At 39.0% G+C, this 18,810-nt stretch overlaps 1 protein-coding gene across 1 annotated transcript in view; it reads right to left on the bottom strand.

Annotated features, from left to right (window-relative positions):
- EFCAB13 (EF-hand calcium binding domain 13) overlaps positions 1-18,810 on the bottom strand; it is a 119,690-nt gene that overhangs the window by 95,303 nt on the left and 5,577 nt on the right. The window contains exons 3-6 of the mRNA XM_070357331.1: positions 9,972-10,086; positions 7,837-7,958; positions 6,541-6,623; positions 740-883 (exon numbers count right to left, since the gene is read on the bottom strand). Coding sequence (XP_070213432.1) covers positions 740-883; positions 6,541-6,623; positions 7,837-7,958; positions 9,972-10,086 — 464 coding nt within the window. The remainder of the gene's footprint in view (positions 1-739; positions 884-6,540; positions 6,624-7,836; positions 7,959-9,971; positions 10,087-18,810) is intronic.

Raw genomic sequence — 18,810 nt, 5'->3', positions numbered from 1 at the left:
AGTCTAAAAAGATCAAATGTTGATGACAGCATGTCATAACCCAACCTAGCAATCAATCAATCCAGTCATGTGTATCTGAGGCCCAATTTTTTAATATCATTATTGTAAATGTGCACAGATGTTTTTAATAACATTTTAAAGTTTAGCTTTTCTATCATTTGTAATTAATCTGACCATGGCAAACCTAGACAGTGTATTAAAAAGCAGAGACATTACATTGCTGACAAAGGCCTATATAGTCAAAGCTATGGTTTTTCCAATAGTCATGCATGGATGTGAGAGTTGAGAAGAAGGCTGAATGCTGAAGAATTTATGCCTTTGAATTGCGGTGCTGGAGAAGACTCTTGAGAGTCCCTTGGACTACAAAGAGATCAAACTAGTCAATCCTAAAGGAAATCAGTCCTGAATATTCCTTGAAGGACTGATGCTGAAGCTCCAATACTTTGGCCACCTGATATGAAGAGCTGGCTCATTAGAAAAGACCCTAAGGCTGGGAAAGATTGAAGGCAGAAGGAGAAGGGGATGACAGAGGACAAGATGGTTGGATGGCACCACTGACTCAATGGACATGAGTTTGAGCAAACTTGGGGATATGGTGAAAGACAGGGAAGCCTGGTGTGCTGCAGTCCATGGGGTTGCAAAGAGTTGGACATGACTGAGTGACTGAACCAAAAACAACATATAACTTATGTCCATGACTGTACACCCCTAAACTAATAATGAAAACCCAAAAACTTACCATCAATATCAATAGTCTTCAGTGCCTTTCGCATTTCTGTGTCACTTATAGAGATCTTCAAGACGCGATGGATCATTGGCAGATCATTCACATAAATCTTACCACCTCGAATTTTACTAAAAATTTTACAGGCTTTCTGAAGTGCTGAATACACATAACAAAACAGTTAATTAATTCAAGGGAATAATCATTTATTCTCCCCATCCTCTTCGGGGTCGGGGCTAAGGGGCAGGTGGGGGACAGTCACTAAAGAAAACAGAGGAGCAAATCTTTGTGTTTCAACTCTTTGCTTTAACATCAGTCTTATTTCTTAATTAGGTATGTCTGGAGCCAGTGACCTCTAAACCTATGAGTTTCTAAAGAATTCTCAGAAACTACCAGAAAACTCATGCAAGGCTCACATAAGCAAAGGCTTCCACAACTTTTCCTGGGCATGTTAAACCTTTCTCTGCTGCCTTATAACTTGTGTGTGTATCAGTCAAAGCTCTTGCTATTCTGACTACTTGCATGTCAGTATCCTTCAGTTAAACAGCTAATAGAGGGCAAGATTTTTCATTCTTCAAGTCCCAGAATCTACTTCAGAACAGATTCTCAAAAAATGTCTACTGAACTAAATTGGGTTGAATTCACCTTGTTTTCAGAAAAAGAGGCAACAGATAACAGTCATAAATACCAGAAAAAGACTTTTAAAAAGACACTAATGACTTTACTAATAGAAGTTTCACTAAAGTATTTGAGGTGGAAACCAGATTTCAGTGAAGTAATGGCAACCCACTCCAGTACTCTTGCCTAGAAAATCTCACAGGCGGAGGAGCCTGGTAGGCTGCAGTCCATGGGGTCACTAAGAGTTGGACACGACTGAGAGACTTCACTTTCACTTTTCACTTTCATGCATCGGAGAAGGAAATGGCAACTCACTCCAGTCTTCTCGCCTGGAGAATCCCGGGGACGGCAGAGCCTGGTGGGCTGCCGTCTACGGGGTCGCACAGAGTCGGACACGACTGAAGCAACTTAGCAGCAGCAGCAGCAGGAAGTAAATACTAAAGCAGTACTAAAGAATGTTCAAACCTTTGGACATTTGCACTCATCTCCTGGGTTAGTAACATCATGCTTAAAATCTTGCATGCTAGGCTTCAGCATTACGTGAACCAAGAACTTTCAGATGTCCAAGCTGAGTTTAGAAAAGGCAGACGAACCAGACAGCAAATTGCCAACATTCGCTGCATCATAGAGAAAGCAAGGGAATTTCAGAAAAATATCTACCTCTGGTCACTGACGGTGCTAAAGCCTTTGATTATGTGGATCATAACAAACTGTGGAAAGCTCTTAAAGAGATGGGAATACCAGACCATCTTATCTGTCTCCTGATAAATCTGTATGCAGGTCAAGAAGCAACAGTCAGAAATGGACATGGAACAACAAACTGGTTCCAAACTGAGAAAGGACTATGACAGGGCTGTCTGCTGTTTATTTAACTATAAGCTAAATACATCATAGGCATTTCAAGATCTTTGTGTTGTTGGGTGTTGTCATTATAGACACGCCTGAACCGGCTAAGTCTGCTCCTGCCCCTAAAAAGGGCTCTAAAAAAGCTGTGACCAAGGCCCAGAAGAAGGACGGCAAGAAGCGCAAGAGCAGCCGCAAGGAGAGCTACTCCGTGTATGTGTACAAGGTGCTGAAGCAAGTCCATCCAGACATCGGCATCTCGTCCAAGGCCATGGGAATCACGGACTCCTTCGTCAACGACATTTTCGAGCACATCGCTGGCGAGGCATCGTGCCTGGTGTATTACAACAAGCACTCGACTATCACATCCAGGGAGATCCAGACCGCCATGCGCTTGATGCTACCTGGGGAGCTGGCCAAGCACGCCGTGTCCGAGGGGACTAAGGCTGTCACCAAGTATACCAGCTCCAAGTAAATATAATATGCCTAGCTGCTGTTAACAGAGAAGGCAATGGCACCCCACTCTCAGTACTCTTGCCTGGAAAATCCCATGGATGGAGGGCCTGGTGGGCTATAGTCCATGGGGTCACTAAGAGTCGGACACAACTGAGCGACTTCACTTTCACTAAGTACATCATGAGAAATGCCGGGCTGGATGAGTTACAAGCTGTAATCAAGATAGGCAGGAGAAACATCAACAACTTCAGATATGCAGACAATACCACTCAATGGCAGAAAACGAAGAGGAACTAAAGAGCCTCTTGATGAGGGTGAAGGAGGAGAGAGAAAGAGTTGGTTTAAAACTAAATATTAAAAAAACTAACATTATGGCATCCAGTTCCATTACTTCAGCCTGGATGAAGTAATAACCAATGCCATGGACATGAACTTGGGCAAACTTCGGGAGATGGTGAAGGACAGGGAGGCCTGGCGTGCTGCAGTCCATGGGGTTGCAAAGAGTCAGACACAACTGGGCGACTGAACAATAACAGGAAGTAAACAGTAATTAATGAAAACAGCTCTTTCAATAAGCTTCTCTGAAAGAGTATAAAGCTGACAGAGCATCATCTCTAAGGAAGCAGAAGAAAATAAAATTGAAAAAAAGAGAAGTGAAAGGATTGGTCTTGTGAAAGCGACTCTTTCTCAATGAGACAATACAGAAGGCTATGGATTTTGTTTATAGTCAAGGAGTTCAGGAAGATTCTGCCAAACAGTCTTTATTAACTCTCTATGAAAAAGCAATGTCATCTCTTAAGAATTGAAAGACTAGGTGATAGGATTTGAAGAGAGCAATGAAGATGTGAAATAAGTACAGGAAGAAACAGGAGAGGGATCTGATCAAAACAAAAGGGAATACCAACTGGTGCTAAAGGCAGCTCAGGTTGGAAATCATATATTCACAGGGGCACCAAATGAGGTAGTCTATGAAATAAAATTGTAAAATAAAAACAACTGCAAGTATAAGAGACTGTGAACAGAGAACAAGACATTAAAGTCTGAGGTTTCAACATTATAACAATGATCAAATTGTGGACATCAGGGTTGGTGAGAGAAATTGAAGTAAAATAATTAGTTTTAAAAAGTATTGTATTAGTATTACATTAATCAACCACTTGGACACCAAAGATGTCTTTAAAGACATTAAAGATAGGTGGCCCTGCCTCTCAAGAAAGACTGACCAGAATACCTGGAAAGCTACTTGGGGTCAGTTCTAATACTCCATCTAGACAAGGGAGCTAATTCACATCTCCATTCAATGCTAAGTTGTAGCTCTTGGTTCTGCCTGACCAGAAAGCCTGGCCAAAACACCCAGGAAGCTATGCAACCCAGCAATCCTCGAATGTAGAGTCCAGCAAGCAGAACTGATCATCCACAGAAAAAGTCAGTGCCCTACTTTAGCCAGGGAACTTGGGGCACAGGTCTGCTTGAGTCAAGACCACAAACAAAAAGCCTTTCCAGCCTTGGAGCTGGTTCTCCTGCTTACCCAGATAGAGGAAGTAATTCACAGCCCACTGCACTGCTGAATGGAGCTTCTGGCCCCGCCTGACCAGGAAGCCTGGCCTGAACACCTGGGAAATGACTTGGTCCAGCAGTACTTGAGCAGATAGCCTGGCTAGTGGGTCTGTCTGCTTGCAGAAACAAGCCAGCAACTGCATCTGGCCAGGGTACACAGATCTACCTGATTAACTCCCCAAACAAGAGTCTTATCAGCCTTGGAGCCTGTTCTATTGAATATAAACTCCAATCCTATTAACTAAGAATCCTAAACAGAGCTCCTGGGAATCTCAGTAGCCCACCCTGAAGTCTCTATTACATTGGCATTTGATCAGAAAACCCAACCAGCAACTCTGCATCTGCAAAGCTAAGATGGTGGCCTTGTCTGTCCAGGGAGTTTGGTGCAGAGATCTGTCTGATTTGATTCCCAAATGAAGAGCTTTGCCAGCCCTGGGGACCTATCCTTCAGTCCCAACCAGGGAGGAAAATAATTTATAGCCCCATCGAAAACTGAATAAAGCCTCCAGTCCAATTTGACCAAGAAACCTAACCATAACTCCTGAGAATCTGTATACACCATTTTGCAACTCCAATTACAATGGCACTTGAGTGGAGAACCCCACTGCTGGCCCTACCTGTCTGCAGACAGGATGGTAGATCAGTAGACCAGGGAACTTGGTGCATATATCTGCCCAACTTGATACCCAAACAAACCTTGCAGGTCTTAGGGTCTGTATGGTACCTTGCTCAGCAAGGAACCTAATTCATAGTCACAACACACTGCTGAACACAGCCTTTAACCTGCCTAACCAGGGGACTTAACCAGAGCACACGGGGAGCTGTATAACCCATCCTATAGCCCTCTTTACAGTAACAGTTGAACAGATAGCCCAGCCCAGGGTTTTCCCTGTCTACGGAGCAAAACTGGGGCATCTAACTAGGAAACTCAGTGCTGTCTAGCCTGATTCGGATTTCCAAACAATAAGCAGTGCATTCCTTTAGGACCAGTTCTATTGCCCTGCAAAACTCAGAAGTTAATTCATAGCCCTGCCTACTACTGAGTATAGTATAGTATAGTACCTACTACTGAGTATAGTATAGTACTGAGTATAGCCTGATTCGGATTTCCAAACAATAAGCAGTGCATTCCTTTAGGACTAGTTCTACCGCCCTGCAAAACTCAGAAGTTAATTCATAGCCCTGCCTACTACTGAGTATAGTACCCAGTCCTGAATGACCAGAGAACCCAGGCAACACAGAACCTTTCCTATAGCTTCATTTAGGGGACGAACCAGAAGTTCTAGCCAGCTGTTCTCAACCAGTGCATCCCCTCCCCAATCTTAGAACATGAGCAGTGGCCTAGCCCCAAAATAGACTCTGATAGCAAGACCCACCTTCCCAAGGACATTGCCAGTTAACACATCTGGCAGAAACTAAACAGAAACTAAGCTGACTGGTGAAAAACTGTCTCTGCTAAAGCAAACCAGTAATATCTGGAAAAGGAGGTCACTTACTCAAATGTAGATGCCACATAAGGAATCAAAGATAATGAAAAATTACATAAACGTGACACTACCAAAGAAAACTAATAAAGTTTCAATAACTGGCCCTAAAGAAATGGAAATCTATTAAGTGTCAGCCAAAAAACAAGAAGCTCAACAAAGAAACAGAAAATATTAAAAAAAAAAAAGAAAAGAAAAAGAAATCCTAGAACTGAAAAATACAGCCAATTGAATGGGAAAATTAAATAGCTTTAAAAACAAACTGAACCACATAGAAGAAAGAATCTAAAAGAAAGAACATTTAAAATTACCCAGGCAAAAAAAGGAAAAAAGAGCAAAGAGATACTATAGGACTTATAGGACACAATCAGAAGAAACAATATCTGCATTACAGGAATTCCAGGAAGAGAAGACAAAAAGAAAGAAACAGAAAATATATTTAAAACAACAATGGCTGAAAACATCCCAAACTTAGGAAGATAAATGGACATCAAATCCAAGAGGCCTAAAGGATCCCAAAAAAGTTTGAACCCAAATAAGGTTACACAAAGACATTTTATAATTAAATTGTCAAAAGTCAAGAACAAAGAAAGAACTTTGAAAGCAAGGAGAGAAAAGAGACAAGAGAATCCCATAAGGCCATTGGCAAATTTTTCAACAGAAACTTTTCAGACCAGGAGAGAATGTGATGATATACTCAAAATACTGAAAAAAAAAAAAAAAAAAACTATCAAGCAAAAAAACCCATCCCTTTAGAAAGCCATCAAAATTGGAAAGAAAAAACCTAGATTGTCTCTTTGAGAACACAGAACATATAATCAGGAAATTTATTCAAAAAATTCTGAAACCTATTATTACCACTTAATTCTTCTGAGTAAAAGCGTCCTTCAGGTACTTCATCATATAGTGTCTGGTAAAGGTTAGAAGGTTTTTCATCTTTCCTGTCAAAGAAACAGCCATATCAAAAAGCAATAAAACAAAAACCCCACAAAACATTTATGTCACTTTGCGATATGTAATATTTTGCCATTAAAATTTAGCCTGAAATTCTCCAGTCTCTTACACTCCATAGAAACCTTTCTTTAAAAACTGTCCGAGAGATTATCAGTTATTACATATTCTTCACCCTAGAATTCTCACTTATTTCTTTTAGGTATATCTCTATGGAGCAGATTTACCCTAGTCAATATATAATATCTCTTGGCTGTGGTCCACTTTTTCCTATTCCCAAACTCCAGTACTTTGGCCACCTCATGTGAAGAGCTGACTCATTGGAAAAGACTCTGATGCTGGGAGGGATTGGGGGCAGGAGGAGAAGGGGACAACAGAGAATGAGATGGCTGGATGGCATCACTGACTTGATGGATGTAAGTCTGAGTGAACTCCGGGAGTTGGTGATGGACAGGGAGGCCTGGCGTGCTGCGATTCACGGGGTCGCAAAGAGTCGGACACGACTGAGCGACTGAACTGAACTGAATTCAACTTACAGCAAAATTTATAGAAAGTTATTATAAGATTTCCCGGGTGGCTCAGCAGGTAAAGAATCTGCCTGTAATGCAGGTGACACAGGAGATGCAAGTTCAATCCCTGGGTGGGGAAGATCTCCTGGAGAAGGAAATGGCAAACCAATCCAGTATTCTTCCCTAGGAAATTCCAAGGACAGAGGAGATTGGTGGGCTACAGTCCATGGGGCCACAAAAGAGTCAGACATGATTTAACAACAACAACATTATAAGATATATAAGAATATCTTTAAACAGTCAAAGAATCTCAGATCCCATAACCTGTTGATAAAAACATCTTAAAAAGATGATTCATCTGATTCCATAACATGGAAATCACAGGATGTTGGTGTTGTAAAAAATGTTAAGAGTCTATCTAGTACAAGATTCTTACACAGATGTAGAAACTGAGGCCCAGAAATACAAAGTGAATTCTATAAGAGTTTAAACCAGCATGTGAAGTTGATCAGGACTCAACTCTAAGTCTTTTAATTCCACATGCAGGGCTCTTAGTGCCACACCATCCTTCCTAAGAGCAGTCTTGGTTAGCACAAACCATTTGGCATACTTTCTGTAGAAGGGAGAAATGAATGTTGTAGAAAAATCCCAAATCTGAATCCAACATTTAAAAAGAATACAATGATTTAAATACCGAATAACTGAGGAAGATCTATCAAGAGGTGACAAAGTCTTGTGAATGCTGCACTGACTTGGCAACTTGCATAAAGAGCTTTCTTTTCTAGTCGTCTTCTCCTTCACAGACAAAGGAGCAACCTAGAGCCAAATGCAAGAATATCTGTGTCTCAGATCACATTGGTAAACTGGCATTCTTGAACAATAAACCCCTTAAAAGATAATTAATCATACCTAAGCTCCTCACTTAACTATACTTCTAATATAAAATTACCTCTTGTAATTAAATTACAGCTTATAATACTAAAATTTTAAATAAACTATTTAATCTTAAAATCTAAAATTTTAAGTAAACTATTTAAATAAACTTTAATTAATAAAATACATCATATTCTTTGGCAAAGCCACATTTTTCTTAAGTATGCAACATCATCTCATAATTAATACTGTGTCAATTTATCGTAATGTATTTTACAAAAGATGGCAAATCTATGGTATAGTGAAGACAAGACTATCAATCTCTAGGCTACATATACAAGTTTTGACTATATAAGTAAAGTAATGTGAAGAATCAACACAGTTATTTAAATAATACAGGTAAGTTTGCTTTAAATTATTCTTATGGTTAAGAAAACTACCATAAACATTGATAAAAATAACACTGCATGTATAAACTAGATCAAAAATGGTAAACAGCTTAGGTAGATAGAAAAATGTCACTTTAGAAAATAAGAACTGAATTCTAGGTGTCTTCAATTTCACATGGCTCTATGGAAGGAACCTAGAGCCTTGACTTTTTTTTTTTGGCTGTGCTGGTCAGGTTACAGGATCTTAATTCCCCAATCAGAATTGGAATCTCAGGCCTACTGCAGTGTAAGCCCAATTACTAACCACTGGACCTCCAAGGAATTCACTAGAGCACTGACTTTTAAAGACCATGCAGGATCCAGAGAGGACTCTCAAACCATACAAGACTGACAGGAATATGAGTTAATGAGTGAGAATCAAACAAAACAACAAACAGAAGATTTCAATCCCCCAATGACCTCATATCCAGATTTACCAAATATCAATCCTGAAATAATTATGGGACATAAGCAAATAATATAAGGCAAATTTTAAGAACTAAATAAAACTTCAAAAAGTAAAATGTATAGACATTAAAATTTCAATAGATAGGTTAAATTGCAGATTACAAAGAAAAGTAAACAAAGTAGATGGGAGAAATTACTCAGAACAAAATAGAAAAAGATCAAAAATATGAAGCAATGTTAAAAAACACAGAAAACAAAATGATAAGGTCTAACATATATCTAATAGAAGTTACAGAAGAACAAATAAGGAGATTGGAGGGGGAAAAATAGTCTAAAGATAATGGATTCAAATTTTCCAGAGTTGAAGACATATGTTCTCATCCTCAGTTCATTCAGTTCAGTCGTTCAGTTGTGTCCGACTCTTCGAGACCCCATGGACCACAGCATGCCAGGCCTCCCTCTCCATCACCAAATTCCTGTGGCCACTGCTGAGTTTTCCAAATTTTCTCAGCCTCAGGAAGCAAACAAATATCGAAACAAAGGAATATATCCTTAAATATATCATACAGTGAATGTAGTAAGTCACATAACCCCACCAAGAGATGTCTATATCCTAATCCCTGGAAAATGTGAATGTGACCTTATCTGCAGAAATTGTCTTACAGTGTAATCTCAAGTTAAAGACCTCAAGATGAAATATACAATGATGTACTTATAAGAGAAAAGTTTGAACTATAGACACAGGGGAGAAGGCCATATGAAGAGCAACATGAAGGCCAAGATTGAATGTATGCTGCCAAATGCCAAGGAATGCCAGAGTCATTGCTACAACAGCAGAAACGTTAACAGAGAGCATAATAATTAAAAATACTGGTCTGATGGATAAAGAAGGGGAAAAATTAATATTCTTCTCAAAAGGCTTCATGTTCTATTGATATTTTTAAGGGAGGAAGAGAAGAAAGAGGGGAAGGTGCAGGAGGAATAGGGTAAAGGAGCTGGAAGAATAAGAAATATTTAAGATTATGACATTTCAATACTTGGACTAAAATGTAATGCAATATTTGAGGGCTAAAGAAAATACTTGAAAGCAAAACAAAAATATTTGCAAATCTTTATTTACCTCAGTTCTTTTAGTATGCAATTGTACTTGTAAACTCTTCTTCCTCCTGCCTTTTTTTTCTCCTAAAAAATTAGACGATTTTTCTTCTCCGAGTAGGAATATTGATGTTTCATACCTAAATTGCACAGAAAATTGGAGTAATTCCTGAATTGATTTTTTTCTTGATTCTTCTTCTTTTGTCATTTACTTATGGAAATTTTCAAACACAGACAAAAGTAGACAGAATAATGTGATGATCTTCCCAGGTTTCAGTAATGACCCATTACCCAGCTTCAATAATGAACAATCTTATTTCATCTATAGTCTTATCCCCTGCTCTCATTTCTTATTACTTTAAAACAAATTCCAGTATCATATTGTTTCATCCATAGGATTTTTATATGCATTTCTTCCAGGTGTTTTTTCTTTTAAAAACATATTTAAAACACAGTTATGAAACCAAAAATCCCCAATAATGTCTTAATAGCATCAAATACACCTGAATCTGTATTCAAATCTCCAATTTTCTCATAAGTGTCAAAATTTTTTAACACTTTACATTGGGATTCAATAAGGTCCCCACATCACAGTTGGCTTATTTGTCTTTTAGATCTTTTTCCACCTATTGGTTCTTCCCCCATGTCTTTTATTATCATTATCATCATTATTGCCTTTTGTCTTATAGATTTTTCATAGTCTAGATTTTGCTGATTTTATTGCCAAGATTGTAGGAGTTTAAAGACCTGATGTGATTAACATTCTACTTTTTTAGAGGGTAGTTGGAAGGGGTTATATAAGTGATGGTATTTTCCCATCAGGAAGCATATAATGTCCAAGTGACTCTCTATTTGTGATATTAGCAGCTACTTATTAATAACTATCTGCAGTAAATCATCAGGGACTGCAAATGGTTACATTCTAAATCTAATATCATTCCTTCTTCACTCATTAGCTAAAATATTTCCATAAACACAAACTTTCTCTCACATACTATTTGCTTACCCTTTAGTACAGTTCAGAAAGGCAAGATCATTCATTGCTTTTCCCTTATTTATCACTTTCCATAACAGTGACTTTGCTCACCTGTAACCTTCAAGATTAAAAACCAGAGACATTACTTTGTCAACAAAGGTCCGTCTAGTTAAGGCTATAGTTTTTCCAGTAGTCATGTATGGATGTGAGAGTTGAACTATAAAGAAAGCTGAGGGCCGAAGAACTGATGCTTTTGAACTATGGTGTTGGAGAAGACTCTTGAGAGTCCCTTGGACTGCAAGGAGATCCAACCTAAATAAGATCAGTCCTGAGTGTTCACTGGAAGGACTGATGCTGAAGATGAAACTCCAATACCCTGGCCACCTGATGAGAAAAACTGACTCATTTGAAAAGACCCTGATGCTGGGAAAGACTGAAGGCAGGAGGAGAAGGGGACAACAGTGGATGAGATGGTTGGATGGCATCATCGACTCAATGGACATGAGTTTGGGTAAACTCCGGGAGTTGGTGATGGACAGGGAGGCCTGGCATGGTGCAGTCCATGGGGTCGAAAAGAGTCAGACACGACTGAATGACTGAACTGAACTGAACTGAACCTTCAACAATGACAAAATGATTTTTATATCATTGTGAACACACTAATTTAAATATATTAAATTCACTTTCATTCCCTGCAATTTTATCCTTATTGATGCTTTAATTTTCTAATGTGGGTTGGGAAGGGGTGAGAGCCTTTTCAAGTGGGCTCTTGATCCATCTCTGCTAGCAGTCTTTGTTAGTTTCCTCATTTCTGGAAGACAAGATGCTGCAAGCTCATCTGTACACTTCCCTTCCCAGACCTGCTATCACACATTTCTTCAAAGAAATGGTTCCTTTCAATAAGAAATGGTACTTTAAAGTCCAAGCTAGATTCTAACTACTTTTTAGCAATTACTCTGCTTTCTTATTTCTTGGTTTTCTCTGTTTATGCCTCTTTCCCTCCTCTTCTTATTGAACTGTCAAGAACTTTTGTAACACAAATATATACTCCATAAACTATATAATAGTGAGATCAATAAAATAACCCTGAAATGAATTTGAAAAAGAAGAGCTTTTGGAAATTTCATACTTTGCTTTAAGTAATGCAAAGAAGATCTACATTTCAAAGACAATCCTAAAATTATTTTGTGCTCTGGGATCTTGTAGACTAAGAATGATTCTGAGATAAACTAGATCCCAAACTTGTCTGCACAATGGAATCACTTGAGAGCTTCAAAAAATTCTGATGCCTGCGTCCAATCCCCCAAAATTGTGATGTAATTATTTTGGAGACTGAGCTGATATTTGGAATTTTTTAAAGATACTAGGTTTTTTATTAAAAGATACTAGATTCTAACACAGAGAATAAATTGAGAATCACTATGGCATTACCTCATTGGTTTGTTTCTATCCAGAACTCATACCAACTGAGCTGTAATCTAGTACTTTAGAAGTAACACCTTATTCTTCCTTGTATGTAAAACTAAAAACTCTTTAGCAGAAAGGATTCCTTCTTTTTAGAGTAATCTGCTATGCAAGGGCTGCTTAGGTGATGCATAGAAAAATGACTGGATTGAGTCTACAACATCTTTAGATAAACTTAGCACTAAGCAAAACTGTGAAATAAGGGAAATTTTTCTCATGCAGCCTACTCCCTTTTCTTAGTAGGTACCTTGATCTTTTGATGTTGAGAGCAAGCTCAGTTGCCCAATTGTGTCCGACTCTTTGTGATCCCATGGACTACAGCCCATCAGGCTCCTCTGTCCAAGCAATTTTCCAGGCAAGAATACTTCAGTGGGTTGCCATTTCCTCCTCCAAAGGATCTTCCAGACCCAGGGATCAAACTGATGTCTCCTGAATCTCCTGCATTGGCAGGCAGATTCTTTACACTGCACCAGGTGGGAAGCCCCCTTTTGACATCCCCTTCTCCAGGGGATCTTCCCGACCCAGGGATCGAACCCTGGTCTCCAGCATTGCAGACAGACGCTTTACCATCTGAGCCACCAGGGAAGCCCTCTTTTGACATTATACCCCTTTAAATCCAATCCTTAAACTTCTACCCTGAGAGCCCTCTTACCTTGCTCTTATCCCCACTGAAGATGCCCTGTGGTCAGTCCCCTCAACAGTCCTCCCCTCACAAAGCAATGACTTTACTCTTACTATGTCCCAGAGTATAAAATACATTTTCTATTGAGATGTAACACCCATATACAATGGAGAAGGCAATGGCACCCCACTCCAGTACTCTTGCTTGGAAAATTCCATGGACGGAGGAGCCTGATAGGCTGCAGTCCATGGGGTCACTAAGAGTTGGACACGACTGAGAGACTTTACTTTCACTTTTCACTTTCATGCATTGGAGAAGGAAATGGCAACCCACTCCAGTGTTCTTGCCTGGAGAATCCCCGGGACGGGGGAGTCTGGTGGGCTGCCGTCTATGGGGTCACACAGAGTCGGACATGACTGAAGTGACTTAACATAGCACCTATATACAAAGAGAGAGAGAAATGAAACAATTTCACAAAAGAATATTTATGCTTATTATATGAAAAGCACTATAATGTCTTCAATTCTATTGTAATTTCTTTTTAGAAAATTACTAGTAGCTACCTCTTAAATTGATTTCATGACACATGAATTAATCACAACCTACAGCATACTGCTGCTTTATATCCCCTGTCCCCTTCCATATATCCTTACTGAAACTGATTTTCATATTTCTAGAATAATTATGACTCCTACCTCATTACATCACCTTTTATGTTTTATCATTTTTAAAGTATAACTGTGTTCTTTTAATTACAAGATAACTCAAATATTTTAGGGACTAGGAATGATTTGATATAAATAACAAATAACTAAAAACATTTGTTTCATATTGCACTCCTTAGGTGCATTGTGTCTCCCCAGGTATTAACCATTTTAAACAATACTAATGAAAGAAAGGAAAGAAACACTCCTATGTTCCATTTCTTCCTAGGTAACAAGCTTTATTGCGGTGTGCTGCGCACGCATGCTAGATTGCCTCAGTCACATCTGACTCTTTGCGACCCTATGGACTGTAACCCACCAGGCTTTTCTGTCCAGGGGATTCTCCAGGCAAGAATACTGGAGTGGGTTGCCATGCCCTCCTCCAGGGGACCATGCTAACCCAGAGACTGAACCCGCATCTCTTAGGTCTCCTGTATTGGCAGGTAAATTCTGTACCACTAGCAGCACCTGGGAAGCCCCTTATTGTGGTGCCCTAGAAATGACTGTCTCATCTTTTCCCTCTAACTCAGTGGAATAGTGGGAACTCCCACGTAATTATCAGCAAATTTGTCAGCAAGAATCTTGCAGGCCAGGAGGGAGAGAGATGATATATTCAAAGTGCTGAAAGAAAAAAAAAAAAAAACAAGAATACTCTACCCCATAAAGCTGTATTCAGAACTGAAGGAGAAATAAGGAATTTTATAGGCAAACAGAAGCTGAAGGAGTTCATCACCACTAGACTGACCTTATAAGAAATGTTGAAGGGAGTTCTACAAGCTAATAAGAAAGTATGCTAATTAGTACCATGAAAACATATGAAAACATAAATTTTACTGGTAAAGGTAAATATATATATATAGTCAAATTCAGAATGCTCTAATATTGTAATATACTCAGTCACTCATCTTCCCTGGTGGCTCACACGGTAATGTGTCTGCCTACAGTGCAGGAGACCTGGGTTCGATCCCTGGGTCGGGAAGATCCCCTGGAGAGGAAATGGCAACCCACTCCAGTACTCTTGCCTGGAAAATCCCATGGGTGGAGGAGCCTGGTGGGCTACAGTCCATGGGGTCACAAAGAGTTGGACTCGACTGAGTGACTTCACTTTCTGACTTCTTTCAGTCACTCATTCACGTCTGACTCTTTGCAACCCTATGGACTGTAGACCACCAGACTTTTCTGTCCATGGGATGCTCCAGGCAAGAATACTGGGGTGGGTTGCCATTTCCTCCTCCAGGGAATCTTCCCAACCCAGGGACTGAACCCAGGTCTCCTGCATCTCCTACACTGGCAAGTGGATTCTTTACCACTGAGCCACCTGGGAAATCCGCAGTGTATAATGGTGTACCTCTATTGTAATGGTGGAGGTAAATCACATACAATTTTAATATAAATGTTAAAAGACAAAAGTATTAATAATAACTATAACCACAACAATTTGCTCATAGATATATAATATAAAAAGATGTAAACTGTGACATAAAAAACAAAATGGGGTTGGGGGTGCTGAGAGATAAACTCAAATAAGTGAAATAAGAAATTTAAAAGGAGGTATTACTACTGATAACAGAGAAATAGTAAAGATCATAAGAAACTACTATGAACAATTATATATCAATAAATTAGATAATCTAGAAGAATAGATAAATTCCTAAAATAATACAGCCTACCAAGATTGAATTATGAAGAAGTACAAAATCTGAACAGACCAATTATTAGTAAAGATATTAAATCAGTAATCAAAAACGTTTCAACAAAGTCCAGAATCAGTTAGCATTCCTCGTGCATTCTACTAAAGATTTAAAGAATTAATGCCAATTCTTCTCAAACTCTTTCCAAAAACTGAAGAGGAGGGAATACTTTCAAACTCATTTTATGAAGACAGCATTACCAATGGGCTTCCCCAGTGGCTCAGCAGTAAAGAATCCGTCTGCAATGCAGGAGAAGCTGGAGACATGGATTCGATCCCTAAGTCAGGAAAGATTCCCTGGAGAAAGGCATGACAACCCACTCCAGTATTCTTTCTTGGAAAATCCCATGGACAGAGGAGCCTGTCAGGCTACAGTTCATAGGGTCGCAAAGAGTAGGACACAACTGAAGCAATGGAGCATGCATTACCAATATCAAAGCCAGACAAGGACACTACAAGAAAAGAATATCAGGCTAATATTCCTAATGAACACAGATGCAAAAACTCTCAACAAAGTATCTGTAAACCACATTCAACTGTACATTAAAAAGATGAGACACCATGATCAATGGGATTTATTCCCAGGACACAAGGATGGTTCAAGATAGGAAAATCAATAAATGTGATACACAACTATGTAGGGAAAAATCAATCTTCTGTTTCTCCTTTATTCTCACACTACCATTACACTCACATCTGACCCCAAATGTGTGTGGGGTTTGCCCCCACCAAGCAATTCTCTGTGACACCAGATAGTGTCCTATAAGTTAACTCAATCCTGACACTAAGTACCTGGAAATACTTTCGGATTCCACAGGGTAAGGGCTCAGTTCCACAAGACTGCCCCACCCTACCTCAGATATCAACTGCAGGCCCGTTTTTCATCTGTGCTCCTGACCAACTGGCTATAAATCAGAGGTTCTCACAAGCCATTCCTTAGGTTTCATTATTTTGCTTGAGGAACTCAAGAACTCAGAATAGTTACGTATGCTTACCAGTTTATTAAAGGACATGAACAATGATACAGATGAATAGCCAGATGAAGAGATATATAAGATAAGGTCATGAAGGATCATAGGTGCAGGAAATTAAGTTCCCATGGAGTTAGGGTGCATTACCCTTCCTGGTATGTGGATGTGTTCATCAACCTGAAAGATCTCTGAACTCCATACTATTGGGAGTTTTTTAGAGGCCTCCCCCCATGTAGGCATGATCAATTATTAACTCCATTTACAGTCCTCTACCCTCTCTGGAGAGCTTTATAGGTTCTTGAACATATCCACATACTGGGAAGACGATACACTCCAACTCCATGAGGACAGAGCTCCTTCATGAGACCCTCCCAGACCTCTCCCAATGTATCTCTCTATCTGGCTATTCATCTGTATCTTCTATTGCGTTTTTTTAATAAACTGGTAAATGTAAGTTAAGTGTTTCCCTGAGCTTTCTGAGCTGTTCTAGAAATTAATCAAACCTGAAGAGGGGTCATAGGGACCTCTGATTTATAGCCAAGTCAGACAGAAGTAACCTGAGGACCTACCACTTCAGACTATAAGATGAAATGGGGGTGGGGCAGTCTCATGGCTCTGAACCCTTAACCTGTGGGATCTGGCACTATCTACAGGTAGATAGCATCAGAATTGAGTTAAAATGTAGGATACCCAGCTGGTATCACAGAATTTCTTGGTGTGGGGGAAAATCCACACATCTGGTGTCAGAAGTGTGGTAGCCTGAAAGTAAAAGAGATAAACAGGAGAACTTAGGCTTTTCCTAACACAATCACATTAATAAAATGAAGGATAATAATTACATGATCATCTCAATCCAGAAATTTGACAAAACTCAATATTCATTTATGATAAAAACTTCAACAAAATAGGTTTAGAAGGAATGTACCTCAACATAATCAAGCCATATATGACAAGCCCAGAGCTAACATCACACTGTGATACTGCAAGTGAAAAGTTGAAAGCTTTTGCTCTAAGATCAGAAACAAGACAAGGGTGCCCTGTCTCACCACTTTTATTTAACTGGAAGTCCTAGCCAGAGGAATTAGGCTAGAAAAATAAAGATATTCAAATCAGAAAAGGAAGTTAAATTGTGTTTTCAGACAGCATGATTTTATACACAGAAAAACCTTAAAGACTACACCAAAAATAAAACTTCTATAACCAACACACAAATTCAAAAAGTTGTAAAATATAAAATTAATATACAAAATCAATTGCACTTCTATCCACTAACAATGAAGTATCAGAAAGAGAAATTGAGAAAACAACCCTATTTACATAATCAAAAGGAATAAAACATTTAGGAATAAATTTAACCAAGGAGGTGAAAGATCTGTACACTGAAAACTATAAACACTGATGAAAGACGTTGAAGAAGATTACAAATAATAGCAAGATATTCTGTGTTCATGGTTTGGAAGTACTGCTGCTGCTGCTAAGTCACTTCAGTTGTGCCCGACTCTGTGAGACCCCACGGACGGCAGCCCACCAGGCTCTGTTGTCCCTGGGATTCTCCAGGCAAGAACACTGGAGTGGGTTGCCATTTCCTTCTCCAATGCATGAGAGTGAAAAGTGAAAGTGAAGTCGCTCAGTCGTGTCCAATTCTTACTGACCCCATGGACTGCAGCCTATCAGGCTCCTCCGTCCATGGGATTTTCCAGGCAAGAGTACTGGAGTGGGTTGCCTAGTATTGTTAAAATGTCATTACTATCTAAAGTGAACTATGAATTCGAAGCAATTCTCATCCAAATTCCAATGCCACTTTTCACAGAAATAAACAATCCTAAAATCTGTATGGAACTACAGAAGACTTCAAAAAGCTAAAACAATCTTGGTAAAGAAACTGTGTAACTCCTAGAAGAAAATAAATGTCTTTGACATCAGTCTTAGCAATGATTTTTTAATTGATACCAAAAACAAAAGCAACAGAAGCAAAATAAACAAGTGGGACTATATCAAACTAAAAAGTTTCTCCTCAGCAAAGGAAAATATTAGCAAAATGAAAAGGTAACCTAGGGAATGAGAGAAAATATTTGCAAACCATATATCTGATGAGTTAATGTTCAAAATACATAAGCAACTCATATAACCCAAAAGCAAATGAAGAAATGACCCAATTAAAAATGGGCAAAGACGTGAATAGATATTTCTCCAAAGAAGACATACCTATGACCAACAAATACATGAAAAGGTGCTCAACATCACTCATCATCAGGGACATTAACATCAAAATCACTGTGAGGTATCACCTCATACCTGTTAGAATGGTCATTACAGGAGATAACTAGAGTTGGCAAGGATGTGGATAAATGAGAACCTTGTACACTGTTGGTGGAAATATTAGTTGGTACAGTCACTATAGAAAACAATAAGGAGAGGTTCCTTAAAAAAATTTAAA

Source organism: Bos mutus, chromosome 19 (assembly GCF_027580195.1).
Source record: "Bos mutus isolate GX-2022 chromosome 19, NWIPB_WYAK_1.1, whole genome shotgun sequence".
Taxonomy (NCBI): domain Eukaryota; kingdom Metazoa; phylum Chordata; class Mammalia; order Artiodactyla; family Bovidae; genus Bos; species Bos mutus.
The sequence above is the reverse complement of the archived record's forward strand: the minus strand, read 5'-3'. Positions and strand labels throughout refer to the sequence as shown.